Source organism: Equus asinus, chromosome 11 (assembly GCF_041296235.1).
Source record: "Equus asinus isolate D_3611 breed Donkey chromosome 11, EquAss-T2T_v2, whole genome shotgun sequence".
Taxonomy (NCBI): Eukaryota; Metazoa; Chordata; class Mammalia; order Perissodactyla; family Equidae; genus Equus; species Equus asinus.
This window is the reverse complement of record NC_091800.1, coordinates 31,284,222-31,311,476: the sequence shown is the minus strand read 5'-3', so window position 1 is coordinate 31,311,476 and position 27,255 is coordinate 31,284,222. Positions and strand designations below refer to the sequence as shown.

At 36.7% G+C, this 27,255-nt stretch overlaps 1 protein-coding gene across 3 annotated transcripts in view; it reads left to right on the top strand.

The window, feature by feature from the left end:
* DNAJC15 (DnaJ heat shock protein family (Hsp40) member C15) overlaps nt 1-27,255 on the top strand; it is an 85,696-nt gene that overhangs the window by 5,102 nt on the left and 53,339 nt on the right. For all 3 annotated transcript variants that reach the window (XM_014838857.3, XM_070480835.1, XM_070480836.1), the window contains exons 2-3: nt 22,445-22,496; nt 24,995-25,068. In XM_014838857.3, the coding sequence (XP_014694343.3) occupies nt 22,445-22,496; nt 24,995-25,068 (126 nt within the window). The remainder of the gene's footprint in view (nt 1-22,444; nt 22,497-24,994; nt 25,069-27,255) is intronic.

Below are 27,255 nucleotides of genomic sequence, written 5' to 3'. Positions count from 1 at the left end.
ATTTAGCACAAGGCCTGGTGTATGCTAAAAAAAAGTTTATATATTTGTATGGTGTATGCTAAATAAATGTTCTTGAGTAAGTGAATAGTCTCCATCTTTCCTTCCTCCATCGCAACTACCTTTTTGAGACAGAATGGTTTTTTTCCTTCTTAATTTCCCTTCTGGTACGACTGTTGTCTACCTTGAACCTAAATGTTGCAATCTCAAGAAAGAAGTTTTAGCATTTTATAACACTTTCAGACAATTTATATTTATCTAGAGGGTTATTTACTACTTGCGCTGTTTTGGAAGAATAAAATGCCTTAGGGACTTTTAAAATTATTTTAATGCTTTTTTTTTTTTTACCAGCAGTAGCAGCTGTTAAGATAGAGTAAGCTGTTTTCCCAGTTCTCAGACATTTTTTTTTTAAAGATTTTATTTTTTTTCCTTTTTCTCCCCAAAGCCCCCCAGTACATAGTTGTATATTCTTCGTTGTGAGTCCTTCTAGTTGTGGCACGTGGGATGCTGCCTCAGAGTGGCTTGGTGAGCAGTGCCATGTCCACGCCCAGGATTCGAACCAACGAAACACTGGGCCGCCTGCAGCGGAGCAAGTGAACTTAACCACTTGGACACGGGGCCGGCCCCCTCTCAGAAACTTTTTTGATTCATGGTAGCGGAACATTTAAAGTAATTTTTCTGTGTGTGTGTTTTTTTTCCCAGTAGATGTTTGAAACTAAGTGATGGTAACGGATGCCTGACTTCGCCCACTTGTTGATTTGCTGGCATTATTTAAATGGTGCTTCTCCTTTTTGAAATACGTCTTTTAAAACTAAAATTAGGGATTCTTTATAGGCAAGGACCAAGTTTTAAGGATCCTCGTCCTCTCAGCTCCCAAAATAGTACCAGGCTCATGGTTCCTGCTCCATAAATTTTTGTTGAATGATTAAATTAAGAAGTGAATGAAACGTCTGGATAGGAGAAAAACAGAGGATTAGAGAAATGTTTTTTATAGACTGATAAACTGACAGCCTTAAGGAATAAGAAAGAGTAAGATAAATGAGACTCTCTTCTTTGACTTTTTTAATGTTAAAGAGAGGCCTAAAATATAAACATCTGATAAACGTTATGTGGAGTCAGAGTACACATAATACTCTTCTTCTGATGTGCTTTTTTAAGTTTTAGTCATTTTATTGCTTAGTACCTCCGATACCACAGGCAGTCTCCAACTCAGTTTTTAAAGTTTGTTAATTCAATTCAGTTTAATAGATTTTTTTTTTTTGAATATCAAATACATGGAAGCTTATATACAGGTGTGTGTGGGAAGGATATGAATGAGGCAGGATTGCCACCCTCAAGGACACAGGTCAGCAAATTTACTTTGTAAAAGGCCTCATAGTATTTTAGGCTTTGCAGGCCATATGACCTCTGTCACATTGCTGAACTCTGCCACTGTAGAGCAAAAGCAGCCATAGACAATACATAGACGTGACGGTGTTCCAATAAAAGTTTATTTACAACCACAGTTGGAGGACCAGATTTGGCTAGTGGGCTGTAAGTTTGCCAACTCCTACTCTAGAAAGCAAATTGGATCAAATTTAAATACTAAATTCAAGACTGGCTCTATTAAATGCTGTCATTTATTTATTCATTCATTCGTTCATTCAACACTTATTTATGGAGTCCCACTGAATTATGTAAGGGACTGAGGCTAAGTGCTGTAGTGGATACAAAGATGAATCAAACATGGATTTTGTTCTTGAGGGACTGGAAAAATATTTGACTTTTCGGGAGAAGCCAGAAAGAGAGAAAAGCAAGTTTTTCTAAAATATAGGTTATATCGGGGGGAAAAAAAAAGAAAAAGTAGGTTGGGAGATAAGACTGAGTAGCCCTGAATGGTCTGTTAAGGAGTGCGGCCCGTATCTGTAGGCAGTTGAAGTTTTGTAGGAGCTGTGTGATCAGTGGAGGGCTTTAGGAAGATTAAGCCCAGAGCAGTGTTTAGGAAGGGTGGAAGCAGAAGAGGGCAAGACCGGTTAAGAATGTGTTACGGTGGGCAATACTCTGGGAGTATGGAAGAGATGATGGCAGCAATAATAGTGATGGTAGCTAAAATGTTTTGTGCTTGGTGTTAGGCTAATGCTTTAAATGCACGAACTCATTTAGTCCATAATAAGCCTGTAAGGTCTATATACTATTATAATCCCCAATTTATTGGTGAATAAATTGAGGCTTAAAGCAATGAAATAATTTGGTCAAGGTCACACAGTTGATGCATGGATGAACCCCTAAGATACTCTGCTTTTACTCAGAATTTATTCTGTCTTTATCCATCTTTCCCCTTCAGCCTTTCTATCTGTGTCACTCAAGGGCTAACCAGGAAAACAGACATAACTTAAATTACATAAAACAAAGGAAATGTAATGCAGAGAATTGGTTTTATAGGTACTGAAGTTGTTGAGAAGCCAAACAGGATTGTGAGGCAGTTCAGAGGTTGAGAACAGCAAGAAACTGCTAACAGTCCCAGAGCTGGAGGGCCAAAGGGAAGAGTTGGTGTTTTTAAAACCACCCCTCGTTAACTGAACCAAGGGGGTCTGTGCAGAGGGAGCTGGAGCCACCGAGACACTGTTGCTGCTGGAGCTGCTGCTCAAGGCAGAGAGGAAGGGGGAGAAGTACCCTACTCTCTCCCTTTTTTCTACCCTCCCGTCTCCCAACATTGTGTTCCATTGGTTGGAGTCAGCTGGAGCCAGATGACACTGGAGGCTTCAGGACTTAGCTCTCCTTCCAACAGAGCAGAGTAGGGAAAAGCCAGGGAATGGATCAGTGAGTACAGACAGGTCTGGGACCAACACTCTCACTCTATCTATTTTCAGCTGTAAGGTGATTTAATTCCACAGATGTTAGGAAATTTGAAAGCACAGTCTCCTAAAAGCAGCGTTCCAAAACCCTATTTTGTAAATGGTGAATATTCCTTTAGCCCACAGAAGTCGATTTAACCCACAGTGTAGGGGAAAGAGTTGTTTCATGGAGCTCCATTTTCACTGTCCTATGCTCTCTGAATATTATTTCAATGCTATTAGGGATTAAATAAGAGTTCTTAGCTCTTATGAAAATCTAATCAAGATGTGTAACATTTTTTTCCCTTTTAAATAGACTTTTTTTTTTACAACAGTTTCAGATTTACAGAAAAAGTAAGAAGCTAATACGGAGTACCCATATACCCCACACTCAGTATCCCCTATTAACATCTTGTGTTAGTATGGTACATCTGTTACAATTAATGAACAAATATTGATACATTCTTAACCAAAGTCCATATTTTATTCAGATTCTCTTAGTTTTTACCTAAGATCTTTTTAATGTTCCAGGATACCACATTATATTTAGTTTTTATGTCTCTTTTCGTTCCTCTTGCCCATGACAGTTTCTCAGCCTAGCCTTGTTTTTGATGACCCTGACAGATATGAGGAATACTGGTCAGGTATTTTGTAGAATGCCCCTCTACTGGAATTTGTCTGTTTTTCCTGTGATTGGAAGAGTGATAGGTTTTGGGGAGGAAGACCAGAGAGGTAAAGTGCCATTTCCATTGCATCATATGAAGGGTACATACTATAGACATGATTTATCACTATTTATGTTGAACTTGTTCCAGTCTGATGAAGTAGTATTAATTAGTCTGGCTTCTCCACTCTAAAGTTACTCTTTTTTTCCCCTTTCCTGCTGTACTTTCTGAAAGGAGGTTACTCTGTGTAGTGCACATTTAAGGAGTGGGGAGTTATGCTTCGCCTCCTTGAGGGTGAGGTAGTCTGTAAAATTATTTGGAATTCTTCTGTGTGAGAGATTTGTCTCTTCTCCCTCATTTATTTACTCAGTCATTTATTTATACTAGTCTAGATTTGTGGATATTTACTTTATGCTTTGGGTTATTATCCACTACTAGTAGTATTTATCTGGTTGCTCAAATTGTTCTAGCTTTGGCCGTTGGGATCTCTTCCCAGTGGCTTCTCTGTACCTTTGACATACCCTTATTATTGTGGGTTTTTTTTGAGCATTTCCTTTCTTTGGTACTGCAAGGTGCTCTTGGCTCATTTTGTCTGTTTCTTGCCCCAGTCCTAGAATCAGCCATTTCTCTAGGAAGCCTTGTGTATTTAACATTTTATCTCATGGGAGACGTCATCTTGGGTCACAACTCTGGATCCTAATAGTCTCATTTTTCTCCTCTTCCCCACCTCTTCCCCAGTTTCCTTATCTTCCCCCTTACAGCTGGTGAGGTGGGAGAGTAAAAGATTTCCTTGTCTTGGAGTAAGTGGCTGCTCTTTAAGTCCACCAAAAGTGGAATTTCTCCTGCTGCTTCAGCGGAGCTCTTTTTTGTTTGGTTGGTTTTGGCTTTATTTTTGTTTTTCAATGTCTGGCATTAGGGACCGCTAATGGAGGGTGCGAGGGGATTGTGAAAGGAAGAAGAGAGAGAGACTCGGCAATCTTTCTATATTTATCATTACATTTCAAGTTTGTTACAGAGTCTTAGTATGGGTTAGTGAACAGAAGAACCTCTCTCCAGGTACAAGGTAAAATATTATTACATATTCCTCTAAATGATTAAATTAGGTCTTCCAGAGAGTGTTTTTCACTTCCTTTTGCAATCCTTAGAATTTAACAACCATTACCATAACAACTGAAAAAATAGTTTTGTATAACAGTAATGTCGAAATAAAGGGAAGATAACTAAACTAATGGTGGAAACCAATTACAGAATAGTACTGTAAACAGCACTCACTCCCCCACCCCCACCCAAATACAGCCTAGCTGCAATGATGTTAAACTTTTATTCATCAGGGACTTTATTACGATGTAATACTTAGAATATTTCTAAATGTATTATATGGTTTTTGTAAGGAATTTTAAGTAGAAGTTTTAATAAGTGCCATGAATCGATCCCTAATTTGTATATTCTCTTTAACTGATTTGGGGTAACCCATTTCGATCATTCCTTCCATTCTAGAAAACTTATGATATTCTGCTATTTAGAAACAGTTGAAATATCATGCAGTTTAGAATTGTTGATTCATTGATTGTCATTTTTAAGTGTCAGTGGATCTAACACTAAGGTTATTGTCTATATTTTATCGGTATGATGAGGTTTTTTGACTGTGAGATTTTTGTAGGGGATTGTTTTAGGCACTTGTAGTATACAATCACTTTTGGCCAGTACAAGTGTGACCAGGTGGGATCTTCCCAAGATTTTTCTTTTTTAATAACCTTTGTCGTTTCTGATTTTTTTTTTTTGCCCTAAAGCAATGCTTCCCAATCTTTTCAAATATAGCATCCTCTATAAAGTGAAAAATTTCATACTTTCTCCTGCCCCCATAATATTAGAAATATTTTCTATTTTTATTCATTGAATATATAAAAATAAGAAAAATAAATGATATGCATGAATGTATTCAGTTCATGATATGCAAGCAAATAGTTAAGGAGGAAGTAAACTAACATTTAGTGAATGTCTGCCGTGTATAACCAGCCACTGGTTATATTTTCCCATTTCTCATAGTAACTCTGTGAAGTTAGATAGTACTTTTCACCATTTTACGTATGAGAAAACTGAGGCTAGAAGAAGTTAATTAACTGTCTCAAGGTCATGTAGCTAGTAAGTGGCAGGACTAGGATGTGAAACCAATTTTGACTCCAAAAGTCCTTGACTTTTTTACTGTACCGTATTGCTGCTCCTTCATTTAGATATCAGAAGTTGATGAAATCCAACTCCAAGAAAGCATGTATAGTCTTGGTTTTTATGGTAATTTTCAGAGTCTTCAGGTGCTTCAAGATATGCTAAAAAATTCTTAAACTTCAAAGAAGAGTGAATTTTATTTCACCTCAACTCAAAAAGAAAGGAAAGAATACTGTGTAATGAAATTTAAGCTATAAGCATTACCACTCTAAGAAATTTCTGCCTTAAAGTAAAATAGGCTATTGTAAGAGAGTAAAAGTACCTTTCAGAAAATGGTGTGCTTTCCCAAGTGAGAAGAATAAGCAGACTACAAAGTGTTGCAGGTGAGCCAAAAGAGAGAGTTTCAGGGGTACTTGGCTTATAAGAGTACACAATAGGGAGCAGGCTAGCTAGAGATGCAGCAAGATCATTTTTATGATCAGGGTGCAAAATTAAGTGCAAGAATAAAAAGGGAGATAGAAGATCAGGTACGTTTATTTTTATTGAAGAATGCCAGGAAGAATTTGTTTTTAAAGTTTTATTTTAAAGTATACAGAGGTGGAGGGAGGGCAAAAGGGGTAAAAGGGCACATTTATACTGTGATGAGATGGCAGCTAGACTCTGGGTGGTAAACATGATGTACTCTACACAGAAGTCAAAATATAATGATGTATACCTGAAATTTATATAATGTTATAAATCAGTATTACTTCAATAAAGAATTTAAAAAAAAATAAAGTAGACACGTCAGAGGGTTTTCTGACTTAAAAGTTATTAAACTCTTCTGACCAAGTGGGATCTTCCGAAGATTTTTCTTTTTTAATAGCCTTTATTTTTTTCCCTAATTTTAAAAGGAACAATTGTATAATAATATCGTATAGTAATTGTAATAAATATCACTTAGTGAATGCTTATCACCTGTAAAATACTAGGTGATATATATGTATGTTTTAATTTATAAAACTTCATACCAACCCAAGGAAGGAGGTATAATTATTATCCTCATGTTGCAGATGAGGAAACACTAGTAATAAAGGTTAAGTAACTTGGCTAAGGCCATGTTGCTGTATGTAGAGAGCCAAAATTCAGTCTGTGTTTCTTTGATTCCAAAGTCTGTAATCCTAAGACTTTGTTTTAATGATAAAAGGTAGTTACTAAAAATATGTAACTGCTGGGGCTGGCCCCGTGGCGGAGTGGTTAAGTTCGCGCGCTCCGCGGCAAGCGGCCCAGTGTTTCGTTGGTTCGAGTCCTGGGCGTGGACATGGCACTGCTCGTCAGACCACGCTGAGGCAGCGTCCCACATGCCACAACTAGAAGGACCCACAATGAAGAATATACAACTATGTACTGGGGAGCTTTGGGGAGAAAAAGGAAAAAATAAAATCTTTAAAAAAAAAAAATATGTAACTGCTGTTAACATTTTTGGTTTATATCATTACATTTTTTTTCTGTGCTGTATATTCGGTTTTATAGCTTGCTTTTACTCTCTAACATAGGGTCTGTAAACATTCCTCAATATATTATTTAATTGTTGATGCATGTTTTGGATAGGGCTTAATGTATTTAATTATTCCTCTCTTGTTGGGTATTCAAATTGCCTCCAGTTTTTTATATTATAAATAATGCAGTGATGAATATTCTCATATATAAGTTTTTGTGCACCTCTTTGATGATTAGGATAATTTTTTTTAATTGTAGCTATTAAGCCTGCCGACTTGAATATATTTAGGGCCGTTGATTCCTATGATGAAATTACCTTCAAGACAGATTGTTCGAATTTGAACTCCCAGCATCAGTTCATGAGATTGTTCATTGACAACTTGTAAAGCTTTGACTTGTTGGCTAAAATGTATGCCTGTCATTACTAATGGCCTTTATACTTGAGGTATGACAGTTGCCACATGGCCCCATCTAGAAGAAAAGTTTAAAGAGATACTAGTAATCCCACTTCCATACCTATCAAACTGGTCGATTTTATCCACTTCCATACTTAACAGACTTGTTGATTTTGTATTAAATATAGGAGTTTAGAAAATATAACTTCTTGGGGGAGGGCGAGGGAAGATAAAATTTTGTGAAAAAATAGAGCATTATAAGTAGTGAGGACATCAGGGACCAAAGCTAGGATCTAGTTTGACATTAGATAATTAAATGACAGTGTGTTCTCTAGGTGATTTTAAAAACTATGTGAGAAGTTGTACAAGACTTTATAAGCCTTTGTGAATGGGCATTACATAGGGGTGTTTCGTTGAGTATGAGCTCACACTGGAAAGATATGGAATGATTTTTATCATTCAGTATCTATTAAAAGAGTGTGGAAGGCGTAGGCTCTGGTCTGGAGTTTGGTTGCCTATGTTCTAGTCCCAGTGCGGACACTGATAACAACTGCTCCAACTTGAGTAAGGCATGTGACTTTTCAGGACCTCAGTGTCTTCCTCCATAAAATGGAGGAAGTGGAGTGGGTTTTGGCTAGCTGTTTTCTATCATTTCTTTTAACTATGGTTCTGTGACATTGACTTAATGTATTGTAGTCACAAATGACAACAAAACATCGCATATCCTGTGGAAGCTATTGAAAATAAAACAGAAGCATATCTTTTTTATTAAAAGTATAGTATCTCTATACCTACAAATCTGTGTGTACTTCTGCTTCTACCTTTCAAAAGGGTCAAATAGAAATGGAAACTTTCCAGAAAGAGACAACAAATAAATGTATTGATGGGAGAAGTTTGTGCTTGTGTGTGTAGGGGTTGGGGGCAGGGGGAAGGGAAGGCTCATTTGAAGATAGGCTAAAATAGTTTAGAACTCTTAATTCAGGAACATTGGACAAAAATAACTTAATGGAAGTCAGTAAATGATAAAGGATTTTGTTGGATAAAAAAGTCCTTTTCCTCCAAATTTTAGAAGACAGAATTAAGGATACTACTTAAACTTGAAAGAGATAAATTTAGGGCCAATGAATTAAATAGAAGTGATGAACAAGTTAGAGAAACTAGCTCCTAGACCTAAGTGAACCTTGAAGTGCCCAGAAGACCAAGCTTTGAGAGCAGATATATCTGAAGCTTCAGACCAAAGAACAGGTCTCAGAAGTTTCTCTGATAGGCTTGACATGTCTAGCATCAAGAGCCACAAAGCAAGGATGCAGAGCCTGCCTTGGGTCTTACTTCCTAACAAATATTTTCCAAACACTGAAGTCATTTTTCAGTATCACTCGTTTAATTTTCTGATTAGAATTTGGCTTTGAAAATCTTATCCTTTTTTGGCCTCTCTGCTTAGGGTTATTACCTTGAGGTAATTCCATATTGTTAAATAGATAGAAGTTGACCTTACATTTTACAAGTTATCTGGTCTAATCTGTATTTAATATATTCTGTGGATATTAACATAGGTGATGCCTCCCCTTCAACATACACGTACATTCAATTGCAGTGACCTGAGGTCACAGTGAGCTAAGGGCAGAATCTGAACCAGAGTCCAGGTTCCCCAGCTTCTAACCTTTGTTCTCTCCTTGTACCCTCCCTCCCCTTTTCCTCCTTGGCCTAAGGACCCTATCTGAACTTTTCTCAGAAGCCATCTGTTACCCAGAAGCAGAATACTGAGCCAACTGGCCAGCTGTCTATCTAACCATCTATCCACACATCCATCCATTCAGTCAATTAACTGCTCACTTTTATGTAGCTCATTCTATATTCTGGGAAGACAAAGGTGAATAAAGCCTACTTCCTGCTTTCTAAAGACTCACACTTTAGTAGGGAGACACGTTATGAAGTCATGGTCTGGGATAACAGAGAAATAAGCTGGGAGGTGGAGAGGTGGGGTATTTGAATAGGGTAGAGGGTATTACTGGTATTGATTCCTTTCATATTTGGAAGTTTACTTGATTCTGCTGCCTGTCTAGAGTAGTTCTATTTTTCTTCTTTCTCATTTAGTAGCTGAGAAGGCTGTATATACCAGACACCCTTCTGTGTTAGGATCAGGGATCAGTCATATCCTCTTTATGTGAAGGGTGGTGAAAAAGAAGGGCAGGGATGTATTATAGTCCACTGAGGGTAGTAGGGATATGACACAGATGCCTCGGCTCCCTTACTCAGAGCCAGCAGCTTCAGAAGACAGAGAGCTTATTTTGAGAAAAAGTGTTATGGTCCAGATCTAGGGTGGGGACCAGCTCACAGGGAAAAGGTGTAAGAGTAGGTACAGGTTTCTTGTTGGTGGCCTCTGATCAAATATCTGCTGAAATCATCTTTCAGCCTCTCACTTGCGCTGCTCCCTACTAGCACTGACTGACTGAATCTTAATAAGGAGATAAAAATGGAATCTTCCCCTCAAGTTAAAGTGTTAAGTGAAAGTTTTTTCAAATTTTAAAAAAATTACAATTACTATGTTATTTTAATTTTGTATACTTAGAAGAGAGTTTTTAGTTAGTGCATCCTTGTTCCAAAATTGATTGAATGAATGTGCTAACTCTAGCAAAATTGGTGCACTGGGTTGTTCTCAGCACACTGTTTATCTGAGTGTAATTGTATAAAGCAGTGGATCTTAACTCCCCCTACACACTGATGTAATAACATGAGGTAACATGAGAAAGGGATGGGGTTACCACCATGTGGGTTATCCCAAGAAATATTTCTGGCTAAAAATCTAGTAAGTTCTAAAAGGAATTAGATAAATTTATGGAGAAATAAAATAATAAAAGCAAACTAGTAAGTTTTGGAGGACATATATGTTTTGTTTTGAGATTTTGATTCAATTTGTTACCCTTGTGAGGTCGTCGTATTGATCTATATATCTACCCCTTGTACAGTGCTTGGTCTGTAGTAGACACCCAGATTAAATGTTTAAATATTGAATTAGTTAATGGATAATGAATGAATAAAAGGGTATATGCCTAAAAGCATTATTTTCTGGGCTTGAAACACAGCAGAAATCTGTATCAGAGTTCTCCAGAGAAGCAGAAGTAGTGTGTATGTGTCTATCTATTTCAAAGAATTGGCTTACTCTATTTGTGGCAAGTCTAAAGTTTGTAGAGCAGGCCTGCAGGCTGGAAACAGACAGGAGCAGATTCTTGAGGCAGGATTTCTACTTCCTCAGGAAATGTCAATTTTGTTCTTAAGGCCTTTCAACTGATTGGATGAGGGCCACCTAGGTTATCAGAGATAGACTCCTCAGAGTCATCTGATTATATTAGTCATGTCTACAATATACCTAGACAGCAACACTTAGATTAGTGTTTAATTGACTAACCTAGCCAAGTTGACACATAAAATGAACCATCACAGTATGCTTGGATTTAAAAACTTCATATCAAGTGTGCACCCTGGTTTTGCAAACCTGTGATGAGCCCAGGGGCTCCTAGTGCTCTCCGAGGTGTCCAGGACTAGGTGGATATTGGGCCAGGACTTTCTCATGAGCCACATGTAATGTGAGCAAATAAGCAGCTTGTGTTATTAGGAGAAAGTGGAGACAAGGTTTGTTTTCATCAGCGGGTCCCTGAATAAATGCAAACAGTACTTAAAAGATTATTCTTAAAAAATCATTATGTATAACAAAGATTTAAGTTTGGGGAATTTTTTTATTAATTATGTTAGAGAGTGGAGAAGTACTTATTTGGTATAAGCCTGAGAGGTTTTTTATGATGTTTGGCTTTTGCTTGTGTTTTATTGTTTTGCTTTGTTTTTGTTTTGCCTTTTTATTTACACTCTAGTCTTGCTGTAGAAATTAATGCTTGCCTGAGGTTTAAAATAAATTGACTTTAAAGTGGAGCAAATACAGATGTAATTAGCTTTGTCTTTCCTTTTAACTTAATTTAAGGTTTTCACGGGAATTGGTGTTTTCAGAGAAGTTCGAATGTATTTGTTATTGACAATGGAACGATAATGACTAGGGCCAGGCACAGTAATGTGGACGGGTCCAATTTAGATATGAAGATCTGTGAAATTCATGTTGGCTTGAAGACTTTAGGGAAGGGCAATTCTAAAAATCCTCTCCCTAATGTCATTTTATCGTGTCTGACACTTTTTCTTGAATATAAGTTCACCTCTCCTCCTTTTTTTGATCTACATGTGTAATACCTCTCCCAAATTCTGCTGATTTGCCAGCAGTTTTTCTTGTTTCCTCTTTTTTTTGCTCTTCCACTTGCTGTTGTTTAAATTCAAAGATCTTTTTTTTGTAGAAATTGAACCAAATAATAAGGCAGCATAAAACACTGAGTTCCGCAGAGAGTGATTTCCTTATGATTAACCCTTGAGAATTGAGTCACTTCTAGATAAAGAATGTTTTTTAAGACAACCTGCTCCTCCTTCTTTTCCATTAGTAGATGAGACCTCCCCCTCAACAGGTGTTGTGAATTCACATGCTGCTTTACTTGGGCTTTATTCATCATACTCGTCGTGGCATCTTTTTAGAAAAACAAGTCCAAAAGAGAGCTTATGACATCCCCACCTCTGTCTCCAGTCCTCTCACAGTCTTTCCTTCTCAGCAAAAGGCAACTCCATTCTTCCAGTTGTTTAAGGCAATAACTTTAACATCCTTTTTTCCCCACCCAGCTTTATTGAGGTATAACTGACAAATAAAAATTGTCTATATTTAAGGTGTATTCAACGTGATGATTTGATATATGTATACATTGTGAAATGATTGCCACAATGAAGCTAATTAACACATCTGGTACCTCACATCCATTACCTTTTGTGAGTGCGTGTGTGGTGAGATCACTTAAGATCTTCTCTCTTGGCAAATTTCAAGTATAAAACCTATTCATCTTATAATTGAAAGTTTGACCAACATCACTGCATTTCCCCTACTCCCAACCCCTGGCAACCACTGTTCTACTCTCTGCTTCTATGAGTTCAACTTTTTTAGAGTCTGCATATGAGTAAGATTATATAGCATTTGTCTTTCTGTGTCTGCTTTGTTTCACTTAGCATAATGTCCTCCGGGATCATCCATGTTGTTGCAAGTGCTAGAATTTCCTTCTTTTTTATGGCTGAGTAATATTCCATTGTGACACACCATATTTTCTTTATCCACCCTTAATCAGTGAACACCAATGCTTCTCTTTCTCTCATACCTCACATCCAATCTCTCAACAAATCTTCTTGGCCTTATCTTCAGGATATACCCAGAATCTGACCACTTTTCCTATCTCTATCATTAATCACTTTGGTCCAAGCTACCATTATCTCTCTCTTGGATTATTATTATTTTTAATATTCTGGGCTTTTTAATCTCTTCTATTCCTTTTTTTTTTCTTTTTGGTGAGGAAGATTGGCTCCAAGCTACCATCTATTGCCAGTCTTCCTCTTTTTGCTTGAGTAAGATTGCCCCTGAATTAACATCTGTGCCAATCCTCTATTTTGTATGTGGGATGCTACCTCAGTATGGCTTGATGAGTGGTGTGTACGTCCCTGCCCGGGCACCAAACCTGCAAACTCTAGGCTGGTGAAGTGGAGTGCACAAACTTAACTACCACGCCACCGGGCTGGCCCCTCTTGGATTATTTTAATAGACTCCTAACTCACCTTCATCCCACTGCCTTTCACATATCTATTCTCAACATGACAACTAGGGATCATTTTAGAATGAAGTGAGATAATCTTAGGCCTATACTCAAAACAATCACGTCTCATATCACTCAGAGAAAAGCTGAAGTCCTTGTGCGGAACTCTAAGGTCTGACATGATCTGCTCCCCATGTTACCTCTCTGGCTTCATTCCTTATTGTTTTTTACCCGTTCTCAGTTTCTTTTGCTCTGTGCACACTAGCCTCCTGGCTAATCCCAAGCACACCAGACGCACCCTGCCTCAGGGCCTTCCAACTTGTTCACTCTACCCGCAGTGATCTGTGCTTAAATATTGGCATGGCTTCTTCACTTTGGTTTTCTTTTCAAAAGTCACCTTTGCAGTGAAACTTTCACTGCTCACTCCGTGTAAATTTGCCACTCTTGCTATACAAACACACACGTATTTCTTTACCTGCCTTATTTTTCTCCATAGCACACTGTCTGTTGCATATTTTCTGTATTTATATTGTTTATTGTCTGTCTCTCATGCTGAAATATAGGTTCACAAGACCAGGGATTTTGTCTGATATATCTTCAGGAGTTAGAATTGTGACTGGTACATATTAGGCACTTACTGAGTATTTATTGAAATCGGTCAACCAATCAGAGATGGGAAGTAGCCTCCAAATGGCTCATTGATAAATTATCTTTTATTGGGAATTTATTTTTCTTCATGTTTGTTTAACAAATTAATTATTCCTTCATGGACCTGTGGATTATATTTGTTTCATTTTTATAATAAAATTTACCCAACACAAGGCCCTTAACTTCATTTTCTTTGTCTTATGTGAGACTTTTGAATATATTTACCTGGTCCAGGTATTTCGAGGCATGATTACATGTTAGTTTCTTAATTAAGTTTGACTGTCATTGTCCATTATATTTTCCCAATTCAAAACATAATTCCAGGCACTAGCAGACACCAATACAGTACACAAATAATACAAGCTGTAAGAAGCATCTGAATGATGGGGAAGTGTCTTAAGATAAGATCATCCCATTATACAAACTTATTGAAAACACACTGTGTGCCAGTACTTATTTTGGAAATCCAAAGAAATAAACACAATGCCTACCTGCAGAAGCTCAGATTTTAGAAGGGATTTGAAATAGACAGGTAAACCATTATTAAATAATGTGCTATGTATTATAAGAGAGAGATCTGCTAAGTACTGTGGAGGCACTGGAGAGTTTTGCTAGGGTGAGGAGGTGATGGGAAAGTTTCACTGAGAGATGATGACCTTGAAGCTATTTGTTTAGAATAAGTAGGAATTTTCCAGCAGGACTGAGCAGAGAAGAACAGAAAGGAGTAAGAGTAAAGATCTGAGGGTGAAGAAAGGACTAACATAGAGTATCTGCCATGTTTATATAGTGTACTGGTTATTTTTCATAACCTTCCTCATAAATCGTTTTGAGCATTCTGTGACATAGGTATTCACATTCCCGTTTTATAGATGAGAAAATGGGCCCAGAGAGATCAGCTTAGGGTAACAACTGGTAAATATTGAGTTGTAATTGGAGCCCAGGCCTGATTAACTTTGAAGCCCATGAATTTTCCATAACACCACCTCCCCCTATACATGCATGGTTGAAAGGGTAGAAGATTGAGACAGTTCATGCTTGCTGCATGGATGAGAACTGTGAAGGCTTATGAAAAAAGTAAAGGTTTAGAATAGTTAGGGCAAAGAGGACTGGGGAAGGATACCAATTAATGATGAGGAAGATGATGACGCTGATCAGAATTGAAGGTCCGGCAGACAACAGAATAATTTTGTAGTGATACTATTTAGTGTGGACATAAGACTTTTCTTCAGCCCAACTTAGCAGTCTAGGAAAAGGATTCTCTCTGGCAGTTGTGCCACCATTTTGAAACCAACCAATGATTTCATTGAGAATTTGCCGCTTCTCAATTTCTGCAGTGCTATTGTGCTAATACCTGGAAATTTTAAAATCTAAAATATTCATACTTTGTGTTTGGTCAACAGCAAAGCAGTGAGAACTGTGTTTTTTGGCATTTGTAACAAATATAATCTAAAATTTTCATGAACTTTTAAAACAAATATCATTGATCAATATCACATAAATTGATTTTGTGCACACATATCATCTTTTTCAATGGTGACCATGATGGAATTGTTAAAAGCTGAATTTCCAAATTTGATGTAAATAGAATGTTTTCTGTTTTCCTTATATGACCCAGTCTTCCCAAACACTAGTCTGGACTAACTGTAAAAGAATTTGTTGGTAGAATTTTTAACTGATTTGTTAACTGATTTAGTTTTTAGTATGTATGTGCACGTAATTATGGAAAGATCAGCTTGTTCTAAGTATGCACTAGACTAATTTGTACAGCAAAAAAAAATATGTGTATAGGTAGATAAACAGATGGATTGATCCATAGATCGATTTATCTATATGTCTCCAAGAATTTACTTAGATCTTCTGTAGACCTAGAAAATGTTGCCTACTTTTCTAACCCTTGTACTTCTGAATCGTCAAAGAAGATGTTTTAAAACTAAAACTTGCCCAAGGCAGCCTTGTGAATATTGGGGGGAAAAGAAAAGCCTGTGTGGCATCCACATTTACCATTTACTATCTCCTACATATGTATGACATCTATGGCAGTTTTAGCTTAGGCCAGAGGACAGGTATATGCATACCTTTCTTTTCAAAGTACACTGCCTGATTTCCTTTATTTTCAGCACACGTTCTAATTTTCCTAAGACAAAAAAATTGCAACATTTCTCTAGTTTCTATAAAATCACAGGTGTACCATGATGTCATTCTAGTCGCTTGAGCAATTTCAGACATTTAATGTAGAAAATGATTGTACTTTTAGTGCTAACACTATGCTGGATTCACTATTTTGCTTTTAAATTGTCTTTTCAATGTCACTTTTGTTGTTCCGTTACTGGCAATTTAGTTTTAAAGCATCATTGTTTAAAAAAATTCAAAATAAAAATTGAAGTATATCTTTGTGCTTGCCACTGGATCAAATACCTTGTTGCATATATAAAAGAAACAAAATAGATCCTGTTAGCCTGAGGATTCAATACTACAGTTTAAATAAATGTGAAATAGCATAGTGATAAAGCCTATGTGAAATTTTTTTAACAGTAGTAAAATAGAGAAGATGTTGATGGAGTTCTCTGATATTTACAGTTATGGCAAATGAACCATGGGCTATTTAGAAGTCCCAGTATGTTTTAGATGTTATTTTACTTTTAAAAATTAAGGTCAAGTAAAGGTATAGTCAAGAGTTCCATGTGAACGACTAGCCCAGATTTCAGTTTGACTCTCCTTGTGCTTCCTGTCTTCTGTAGCATTTGCAGTAAGATAGTGTCCTTTCCCTGTTTTGGGTATTCACATATGTGAAAGGTTAGGGGAACTTGTTTTAGCGCTCTCTAAATTTGTGTCTGAAAAAAATCCCGGTGACTTTAGTGAATGAAAAAATGTTAGGTAGTAAATAGATTTTTTTTTTTTCTAGGAAACAGATCGTATTCTTGTTCTGGACCAGTTAAAGTTTTAATTTAATCACTTCTATCTACCAGTCTTCGTATTTCCACAGAAAACTTTATGAGAATGTTTACTCTTACTTCAGAGTACTAAATCTGGTTGTATGGGATACGTAATTTTTAAAAAAAGTTTGAGTTCAGCTTCCAAATAGTATTTTTGTTTGTTTTTAATTGTTTATGCTCAAAAAGTATAAACTATTTTAATATCAAGCTCATTAAAAACTGCAGTTAAAGAGGTAAATCAGATGCAACCCCTTTCCAATAAGGAATTTTAATTCCAATAGAGAAAAGGGTTTTTGGTTCGCTGTGCTATACTTTTCAGCATGGGTAAGTAAGATTTGATTACACAGTTTTTGGTCATTTATTGAACATCCTTATTTACTTCAGTGATCTACCTAATTTGGGTTTGTTTTTGTTGTTTTTAAAGGTTGCAAGGTCTTTTGTGTTTATCTTTTTATAAATTTAGTTTTTAGAAATATAGGGGCCGGCTCCGTGGCCGAGTGGTTAAGTTCGTGCGCTCCGCTGCGGCGGCCCAGGGTTCGGATCCTGGGCGCGGACATGGCACCGCTCATTAGGCCACGTTGAGGCGGCATCCCACATCCCACAACTAGAAGGACCTGCAACTAAGATGTACAACTATGTACCGGGGGGTGGGTTTGGGAAATAAAGCGGAAAAAAAAAAAAAGGAAGATTGGCAACCGTTGTTAGCCCAGGTGCCAATCTTCAAAAAAAAAAAAAAGAAATATAGATAATTCTAACCTCAAAAGTAGTTTTCTTATTGAATGAATGAAAAATGAGATATATATGGTACATCTGATGTACTCTAAGAACTCAAAGGTGAATGATACACCCTTCTGGACTTTAGTGGGCTTGCTTATTTTTTTTTTTTATAGAGTTTCTTATGTTGGGTTTGTGAACTTAAGGGCTTTAGGGAAACCCATGGATCCCCTCAAATTATATACAAAAAATTAGTAGTGTATATATATATTTGTGGTTTTCTGGGGCGATGATCCATAGATTTCATCAGATTTTTAAAAGGCTCTTGATATCTAGAAAAGCTAAAGGAGATAGAACACATCTAACTATAATTTAGTGTAATGAATTTTGTAATAAGGATAAAAATATGATCTTTGGGAAATTAGTATAAATACTGGTGGCCAACCATATTCAAGGTCCTGCATAGGATTCATTTGATATAGACTTTTGCCTTGTTATGCTCTGTCTCCTGTGCATAGTGTAGTGATTGGTATATAGTGATGTTTGTATCAGTGAGAGTCCTGGTAGTAGCAGATGGATGGTTTTTTTGAAGATAGTTTAATGAAGGGACTATTTGCAGAAGTGTGGGCATGGGGTAAGTTAACCAAAAAGGGGTGATGAATCACCCAAAGACTAGCAACAGTTGGAAACTGTTATCCATCCAGGCAAAGAGGCTAGAGGATGGAAACTGTAGAGGAAAATAATCCATAACCAATCTATAAATGAAAATTGGGGTGAGTTTATTATGAGCTAGATCTGAGGACTACTTTAGGCCAGGGCCTTCCTTCCTCAAGGAAGGAAGGGCACCAAAGAAGTGGGGGTGTACAGAGTGGTTATATACCATCAAAGAGCATGTATCACATATGATTGAAATGTCTCTTTTACAATAGTCCCAAGATTGCTGTGTCGGCGTAGGGATTGATGGACACAGCAGGTAGTAGTCCACTGCCTTGGTGGACACAGCAGCCCATCTGTTGTCTCAAGCTGTGTGGTCACAGGGTGGGTGCAATAATCAATTCCCAGCCTAGGAAGAGATGCTTATCCTTAAGGAAATGCCAGTGTGGGGGAAGTTGCATCTTTACCTTAAGGCCATTTGTTCTTGTCTTTGGGCCATAGTAAATGCTTAAAGCAGATATATAATGCATGTTCAAGGCCCACATCAGGCCCTTTTGGAAAAACAAGGTCAGGCCGAATTAGGTTTACACCAAATGGCTTCCTCATATACTCCGATATCCTATTGCTTGCCATTTGTTTGTCAAAACTATGTTACAGAACGCAGTGAATTTGTAGGCATGAAAGAGGAGCCGCTCAACAGGAGCTGTGGCCAAAGAGGAAACATAGCAAGGAATAAATGCTACCATTATTTCTGTCTCCTTCAGCTCTAGCTCTTCTGCTGATGATTTCTGTTTGGAAAGACAGTCTCATGTACAGTCTTTCAACCCTGCTTGGCCACGTAAGAGTGGGCTTTGGGCTTGTAACACTTCCTTACCAAGAGATAAGGAGCCCACACAGCCTGTGCTGTATTTACCACTTTTTTGGGATAACTTTTCCTTGTGTCAGGCTCAGAGAGTATTCCTTTGTTCTGTTTGAGCGCATAGTCAGTGGCCCTCATGCATGCTCTTGCTTTCAGTGTTTCAGACTCAAGGGGTGGGGTGACATGGAGAGGGGGAGTGGTCCTTCTGTTGCAGCCCAAGAGTGGTTCCCTTGGCCTATTTCCCTTTCAGTGCTTGCTGCGGGGCCTGATAGGGGGCACTCACTAGCCATGAGGGACTGATTAGAGCTGACCTTACTCTGTCTCTTCTCTCTGCGAGTAAAGCATTGTTCTGTCCAGTGCTTGACTGTGTTGTGTTTTCCTTGGCAACTTTGATAGCAAGGTGCAATGCAAAGTAGTGTTTGGAGTCCTCCCCTGGGATTAGTAACCCATTCATGGAGTTCTGTTGGACACTTCCTCTCATTGGCAAAACCCAACCAGAAACTAGAGGGCAAGTGAGAACTGGGTAACGTAGTCCTTAGAGATAAGGGGAGGCAGAGGTACCAATCAAGGCAGAGAAGGGTGGAGAGTGGATCTGGAGGGACAAATGGAGAATAATCAGCAGAGCACTCAGTATTTATTTGTTAGATTAAATTGAATTTTTATTGTTAAACACAATTTTTGTTAAAGTAGAAAACAATCAAATTCCTAATGGTTTACGGTTTCTGATATAAATGCCTTGAAATAAAAATCTATTTGGAATTGTAAAGGCAACTCTCTGTTTCCTCTACATATTTTGAATAGTTGAAGTAGTAAAAATGATATAATAATTTTCAATCTAAAATGTGAAATTAGAATAACTCATCTTCTCAAGACTATATTTTTCAAATATGCATTTTTCAAAATGTAAAAATTTGGATTATTTAATCTAGAGACAACCAATTCATTTTCTAGGACCTATCTCTAAAACCTCTTCTATGAATCTTCTCTTACTCAGACAAATTTAAGGGTTATGGAACAATGCTCGTACCTCTGTTATGTCACTTAGATTCAATAAAGCTAGTTATTTTTATTGATAATATTAAGAGCAATTCACATTCACTGACTGTTTACCATGTGCCAAGTCTCTGTGCTAAATCCTTTATATACATTATTACATTTTATCCTCATGGTAACCCCAGGAAGTGTAGATACTGTTGCTTGGTGCTTGGGATGCATCAGTGGACAGAACAAGTTCCACAAAGGCCAGAGATCTTTATATTCTTATATTATTATTTCTACACCCTTTTGGTTTTGTTGTTGTTATTGTTAGTATTCCCTAGTTACTCTTGAAGTTGAGCACCTTTTCATATGTTTATTAGCCATTTTGATTTTTTTCTATGAAGTCCCTGACCCAGTCTTTTGCCCATTTTTTATTGGGTTGTCTGTCTTCTTCTTATTAATGTGGAGGAATTCTGTATGTATTTTTGGATATGTGCTCATTGTCTGTCATTTGTTGCAAATGATTTTTCCCATTCTGTGGCAGATTCGGGCTAAAATATTAAGAATAGATTGGATATGGGTAGGCCAAGAGAAATACTTCTAGTCAGATGAAAGAATAAACAAAGTTATAAGGAAGGAAATAAATTTACACATGAAACAGTTGAGTAGTTTGGTTGGACTGAGGGTCCTTAAAGTGACCCAAGATAAGACTGGAAAACTCAAAATATATAGCTTAGGGAAGTTCCAGAAAGTGACAGCAATTTACCTCAACAGAACATCTTTAAATCAGTACTAACCTCCGTTCTGTTCAGGAATAGTTAAGTCTAGATGACCTGAAAGGAACCTTGAAGACTATTTTGCCTCTCTGGACAGCTAGCTCTAGGCTTTCCTTCCTGTGCCGGGCAAAGAATCTTCCTTTATTGAAACTGCCCTAGTGTAATTGGATGGTGAGAAGGTATATCTTAGAGCTGGGGCTAAGGAGAAGCCTAGGTGAGCTTTTTCATACTGTCTATGAAGAGCTCTAGATTTCTAAGATAGAGCTACTGGATATTAAGTTAGAGCACCATTGTAGAGCTGCCCTTTGTTACTGATGTTTCTCATAGAGTCTTCCCTTGAAGATTTAGGGCTCTGGTTTCCTAAGACTTGTATTCCCCTGTGGAACTTGAAGACTGAGGGCTGTAGGGCTTTTTGGTGTTGGCATCCCTTCAGTCTCAGCCTCCTTTTTACGACTTCTGTACCAATGTGAAATGAATCCATTCTGTTCCCTAGTGAGATGATTCTAGCTTTTTAAAAATCTTTGCTAGATCGTATGGATCTTTGCTGGATTTACATCTCTCACCACTAATCAGACAAAAACATTTCTGTGCTTTCTTTCCTTAATTCTGTATCCATCAAAATTTGATTTGGCTGCAAGTGCCTGAAAACTGAAAGTAACAGTGGCTTAGGAAGGTAGAATTTTATTTTTATCTCATGTAAATAGAGGCAGTCCACGGGTGGTGTGGCAGCTCAGTGATCATCCAGGACACAGTCTCTTTTCATCTCATTGTTCTTCCTTCTTTATTCAAGATGGCTGCCCCAGGTATAAGGTCTACATTCCAGCCAGGAGGAAGGAGGAATGGTAAAGGAGAAGGACGTTCCCTTCAGCCCCTGAAGAACTTCTCAGAAGTTGCAGACACCACTCTGCTTATGTCCTATAAGCCAACACTTAGTGAACATAGCCATACTTACTTCTAAAGGAGGCTTGCAAATACATGTCTGGCTAAAATTGGGAATTCCTGATCCTATAGAAGAAAGGGAGAATGGATATTGGGGGACAACCATTGACCTCTGCTACATAAACCTTTTTCTGTTGTGACTTAAATATTTTCCTGAGTTGTTTAAGGAGAAAAGCATAGAATAATATGGCATATATAACTAATTTAAAATAGAATTTTATTGGAATGAGCTCATAAGTTTAGATTCAGAACTCATGGCTCTTTAAAATTTTTACGTTGGTCTAGAAAGGTAGAAATAAAATAGCTTGTAAATTATTCACCATTTTTGCTAATTTTTGACAGTTTGACTTTACTAAAGATGGATCTAATGTTTCATCAAATTTTTAAGTGTAGCAGATGCCACCAAGCATCACAAATGTAATGGAAGAGGAAATATGTGTCTTATATCTTTATAGGAGATAAATATATTAAACCCACAATATTAAGAACAGTCTATAGAAAACATTTTAGCAATGGGTAACATAAAAGCTCTTGGTTAGAGTGAATTCAAATATATGGATATTAAATGATATCTAGAATTATAGTAGTTAACTGAAAATTAGCTGATCACAGGGCACAGCAGATATAATCCCATAGACACTGCGGATTTTCTTAAAGCAGAGTTTGAAGAAAATGTAGTCTTTAATGTAACTATTCTCATTATTTAAAATTATTTACTTTTAAAACCCAGTGTGTGACACTCTTAAGTGATAATCATTTTTTCTTCCCTAGGCAAGAAGTTTGATAGCTGTAGGACTGGGTGTTGCAGCTCTTGCTTTTGCAGGTAAGATAAATAAAGGATACGTATCAATGTGTTGCAGGAAAAACATTTCCAAATAGCTTCTAAAGTGAGTCATGAGCAGACTCTTAGTATTCTTAGGTTTTTGGTTTTAAGACATTATATATTTCCATTCTTTTCACTGTTTGTAGTCACTGAACATTTGTCAGTGTACAAAATCTAGATGAACTTTGTACGGAAGAAAATTAATGATACAAAAGCTAGGAAAACTAGCCCCAATAATAGTTGGTCTTCCTGGCATTTTTTTGGTTTGAGCTATAGTGTACCATTAAAAAAATCTTGAGTATGGAGCAATATAATGGTATGGAGTTCCTTTATTCTCCCGTGTTTATTTTTTCTTGCAGCTGGGATTACACATTTGCTGAGTGTCAGTTTTTTCTCATGAGCATAGTTATTCCCTGTAGTGTATTTATTACCTATTTTTAACACATTGTTGTAATGTCTTTGATAAACCCAGGAGAATTTCTTTTACTGACAAAAATCACCTTTTAAGAAAGAATAGTTATAAAGATTTAAAGCAAAATTGCTGTCTCTTCCAGTCCTCAACTTATAGTTTTAAACTGTGTAGTTATTCCCTAATTAAATACTAATCTGAGAGCATTTCCTTGTTGATAAAGATTTACATTTTTTGTTTTAGCATTTATGTCTCTAAGGTCCATGGATTTAATCTTGTTAATTGGATCTTCTTTTTAGGTGAAGCTTACATTGTGTTTAGTAAGATCCTATAGAAAAATGAGAAAAGATTTTTTGTTTTGCACGGTGTTTAATTTCACACAAGTCTCATTTAAAGCATCTCAACAAATAAGAACTTTAAAATCAAGATCAGTGGCTCAGATTCTCTTGGTCTTTGTGCCATCAAGGTCTTGTATCTCATTATATAACTATAGTTAACTAATTACTGAGCTTTCATGAGGAGAAAATCATATCTGAAGAGGAATTCTGACAAACTAGCCCATGAAGGTAAAATAATTATAGTATTAATTATTATCGCAGGATGGGCATAGCTTATTCAAATTCAAATGTAAGATTTTTATTTGAGAGGAGAGAACAATGTGCTTTTGCCAGGGCCGTCTTTCTAAAATGAGAATTGGTTTGTGTATTCTGTACATACCACACTGTTGTCAAACAAATTCGTGTTACTAATTAGAATATTAGATAACAGGCAGATCTCTTCCAGAGCCAAATACAGCTGAAGAATAGAATTTAGGAGAAAGTACTTAGACTTGTTGGAACCAGGTCTTCTGGTTTATGATTAAAATAAACCTATAGATGTCACTTCTTGAAGCCTTTAATTGCTTTTTTACATTGAGACAATCTGATTGTGGTTTTGAAGGAATTTTGAGGTGATTTAAAAGCTATATTTTATAATATTGTAGAATCAAATGGAAGTTGACATCTATATGGTAAGAGATTTAGATAAGTTGGGTTTCAACTTCATTTAATTTCACTTTATTTGATGTTCTCCTTGATCTCAAGAGCTTTTTATCTCCTACGTAGATTGACTACTTCGCGTCTTCCCTTTTCTAGCATCCTGTTTTTCACCGTAACATATTGTTTGCACAGGAACAACAGTATGTTTAGATAAGTAACTTATTCTAAAAGATCTATGTAGTTGAACTTTCCCAGTGAAAATCTTGATTTACCAATAGGTTTATGGTTAGAAATTGAATTGAAGTCCAGGGTGTCATAACTAGTTTTCTAGCAAGACTTTTTGGAAAAGAGACAGCAGTATTAGTAGACACACATTCTGATTAGGATGTAAAAGGTAAATTGCCCGGATATATTTTATTCTTGTTCTATGCCCTCAAAACAATTTAGGGCCTGTTTTGCTATTCTTAGTTGTCAAGACTCAGGGGAGTTTTTATTGTTAGGATGCCTAAGAAAGGAAAGCACTAAAATAAAATAAGTTTTTAGAAGAGTAATCATCCTCAGTGGGAAATTGATAATGACCATCCTTAGTAAATATTTCCTACATAATAGCTGTTTTACTTTAAAGGTAACTCCATTAAAATCACGCCTATGTTGTATAGATCATAAACAGTATTTGTTCGCTATATATTTCAAAGTGATTGTCACTGTGAAAAACAATATAGTTAATCATTTTAGATTAATGAATATCCTTATAGATAAAAGGACTTCATAGACAGTTTGTTGTGAAAAGAGTACTAGGATGTTATTTTTTGGTGATCTACAACAGTATAAATATAAGATACTATACATAAACATTGAAATTTTCTAATTTTATAATTATGAACTAAAACTTGACAAGTTTAATAGCCATTGTAATTATATTAAAATGAAATTCTGTCCTCCATTCAATAAATAAATTCGAAAAAATATGGCTATCTTTCTGGTGAATTTTGAAATAGTTATTGAAATAACATATAGAAAGCAAACTATTAATAAATCCTGTACTAAGCACCTTGTGGGTATTGACTTTCATTATAGAAAATATATTTCCTTTTATTCCTGTTGCTATTTAGGTCGCTATGCATTTCAGATCTGGAAACCTCTAGAACAAGTAATCACAGATGCCGCCAAGAAGATTTCAGCTCCTGTAAGTTAAAGATGGCTTTAGTTAGAAAGCTAATTTCGATTTTTGTTTATATGCCATATTTGATAGTAATTATGTCTTGGATAGAAAAACGTCTTGGATTTTCCAGTGTTTGTAGAAGTTTACTTCCTTTGTTACATCATCAGGGAGTTTGTCTAATTTATTAATTTAGTTTCTTGGTCACGTTATTTTTATGTCTAACCTTATTCTTGGTTTTGACATCTAATTGTTATGTTCCTTTAGTAGTGTTATATAAACTTTGAGGTAATTTATTTTTGTTGTTTAGTTAGTATTCTTTTATTCATTTGGTGATTGTCCGCCATATATCAATCCCTGTGCCAAGAGCGAGGCCTAGGTGGTGAACAAATGGTCCCTGTTCTGCTGGAGCTTAGCCAAGAGTTTATTTCATCTTGAAATTTGAAACTAGTCCCCTTATGCCACCGCAGCTGACCATCTCAAACATAAAATTATAAGATTCCGACTCTGATATCCTGATGGACTTACACATTCATCTGCCAACATTGTAGCTACTCTGCTGAGCTGAATATAAGTGAAGAATAAATGATAGTAGCTGTCTAAAAAGCTATGGTGTAGTGAACTGTGGTCTTGACCACTGGAGACCATGCAAAGAAAACTCAAGCAAGCAGTACAGCATAAACATTGACCTCTGGGAAAGAGAAGCAGATCTGGGATAGATCAGCTTGGCTTGTAGCAGTTTGAGAATGAATGGCTTGTTTTAGCAACGCATTAGAGGCTTGTGAAGCTTAGTCAGTCAGCACAATGACCCCCACCTTCAAAGGATGACATACTGACAAATAAACTCAGGTTCAAAAGAACTGTAAGGGATTTTGCAGACTTATAAATGCATGTCTGTTGATTAGAGGGAGCGTGTGTTTATTTTTTGTTTTATCACTTATGTTTTATCTGGCTGACATATTACTAGGTATTTAGCATTCATTCAATAAATATTCATTAAGCATCTACTACATACCAGATATTCTTGTGAGGAGTGGGATATACTTATGGATGGGACAAAGACACTGCCCTCTATAGAAGCTTACATTTTGTGGAGACAATTAACAAATGAATAAGTAAGATATATAATATGTAGAAATGTTGAATGCTTTTAAGAAAACTAAATCAGGGTAAGAGGTTAAAGAATAATAGCAGAGAGGAATCTATATTAGATAGGTCAGGGAAAGCCTGTCTGAGAAGATAAGGGAGCACATCATGTGAAGAAAGAGCTTTCTAGGTGGCAGGAACACTGCAGATGTCCAGAGGTGGGGATGAGCAAGAGTAACTCCAGTGGAGTATGCAAAGGGAATAGTGGTAGTTTGGGCCCAGATCACTTAGAGCCTAGTAGACTATGATAAAAGCTGGAAATTTCGCTTTAAGTCTGACGGAAAGCCTTTGGAAGGTTTTGAACATGGGGGCAATGTGATTTTCATTTTAGCTTATCACCCTGCCTGTTGCATAGAGTATAGACTAGAATGAGTAAGAGTAGAAGCTGTGAACCAGTTAAGAGAGTATTGAGATAGTCCAGTAAGATGAGGTGGCTTCAAATTGAGCAACAGGAATGGAAATAGTGACGTAGTTTGTTAAATGAACATTGTTTATGTATTTCCATATGTTTATAGATAATAAATGGAGAGAATTTCAGGAATCAGTTCTTTTCTGTTATGGTGATCTTTAGTAGATATATTTATACCATAAATACAAGACTCCCAAGCTTTGTAGACCTACATTATTCATTTACTGTTGTAAAGGAAGAGAGGAAGAAAATGAGAAAATTTTCACGGCTCTGTGGAGGCTCACAGATAAGGTAGAGTAGTTTGAGATTGTCGTGGGTATACGGACCCTGCCACCTACACTTCTTGAAGAGAGGGAATTGATGCATGCCCCCCTTTTTCTCTCCTTTCTGGGCTTCAAGTTAGGAAATATGGCCCCTTTTTCACAAAGTACTACTCTTGCAGTTTGCAGTGAAACATTTTAGAATATCTTTATCATCATCATCATACTTATACCTCAGTGAAAATATGAGTTTTTTTAAACAATTCTTTAAATATTAATCATTCCAGGGAAATTAAGAAATGAAATATGTGCATACTTTCTCTTGGCACTAATGATTCCAGAAAGTCAAACTTTATAAACACCGTGTTTACAGTGTTTTGATTTTGTAAATATGATTCA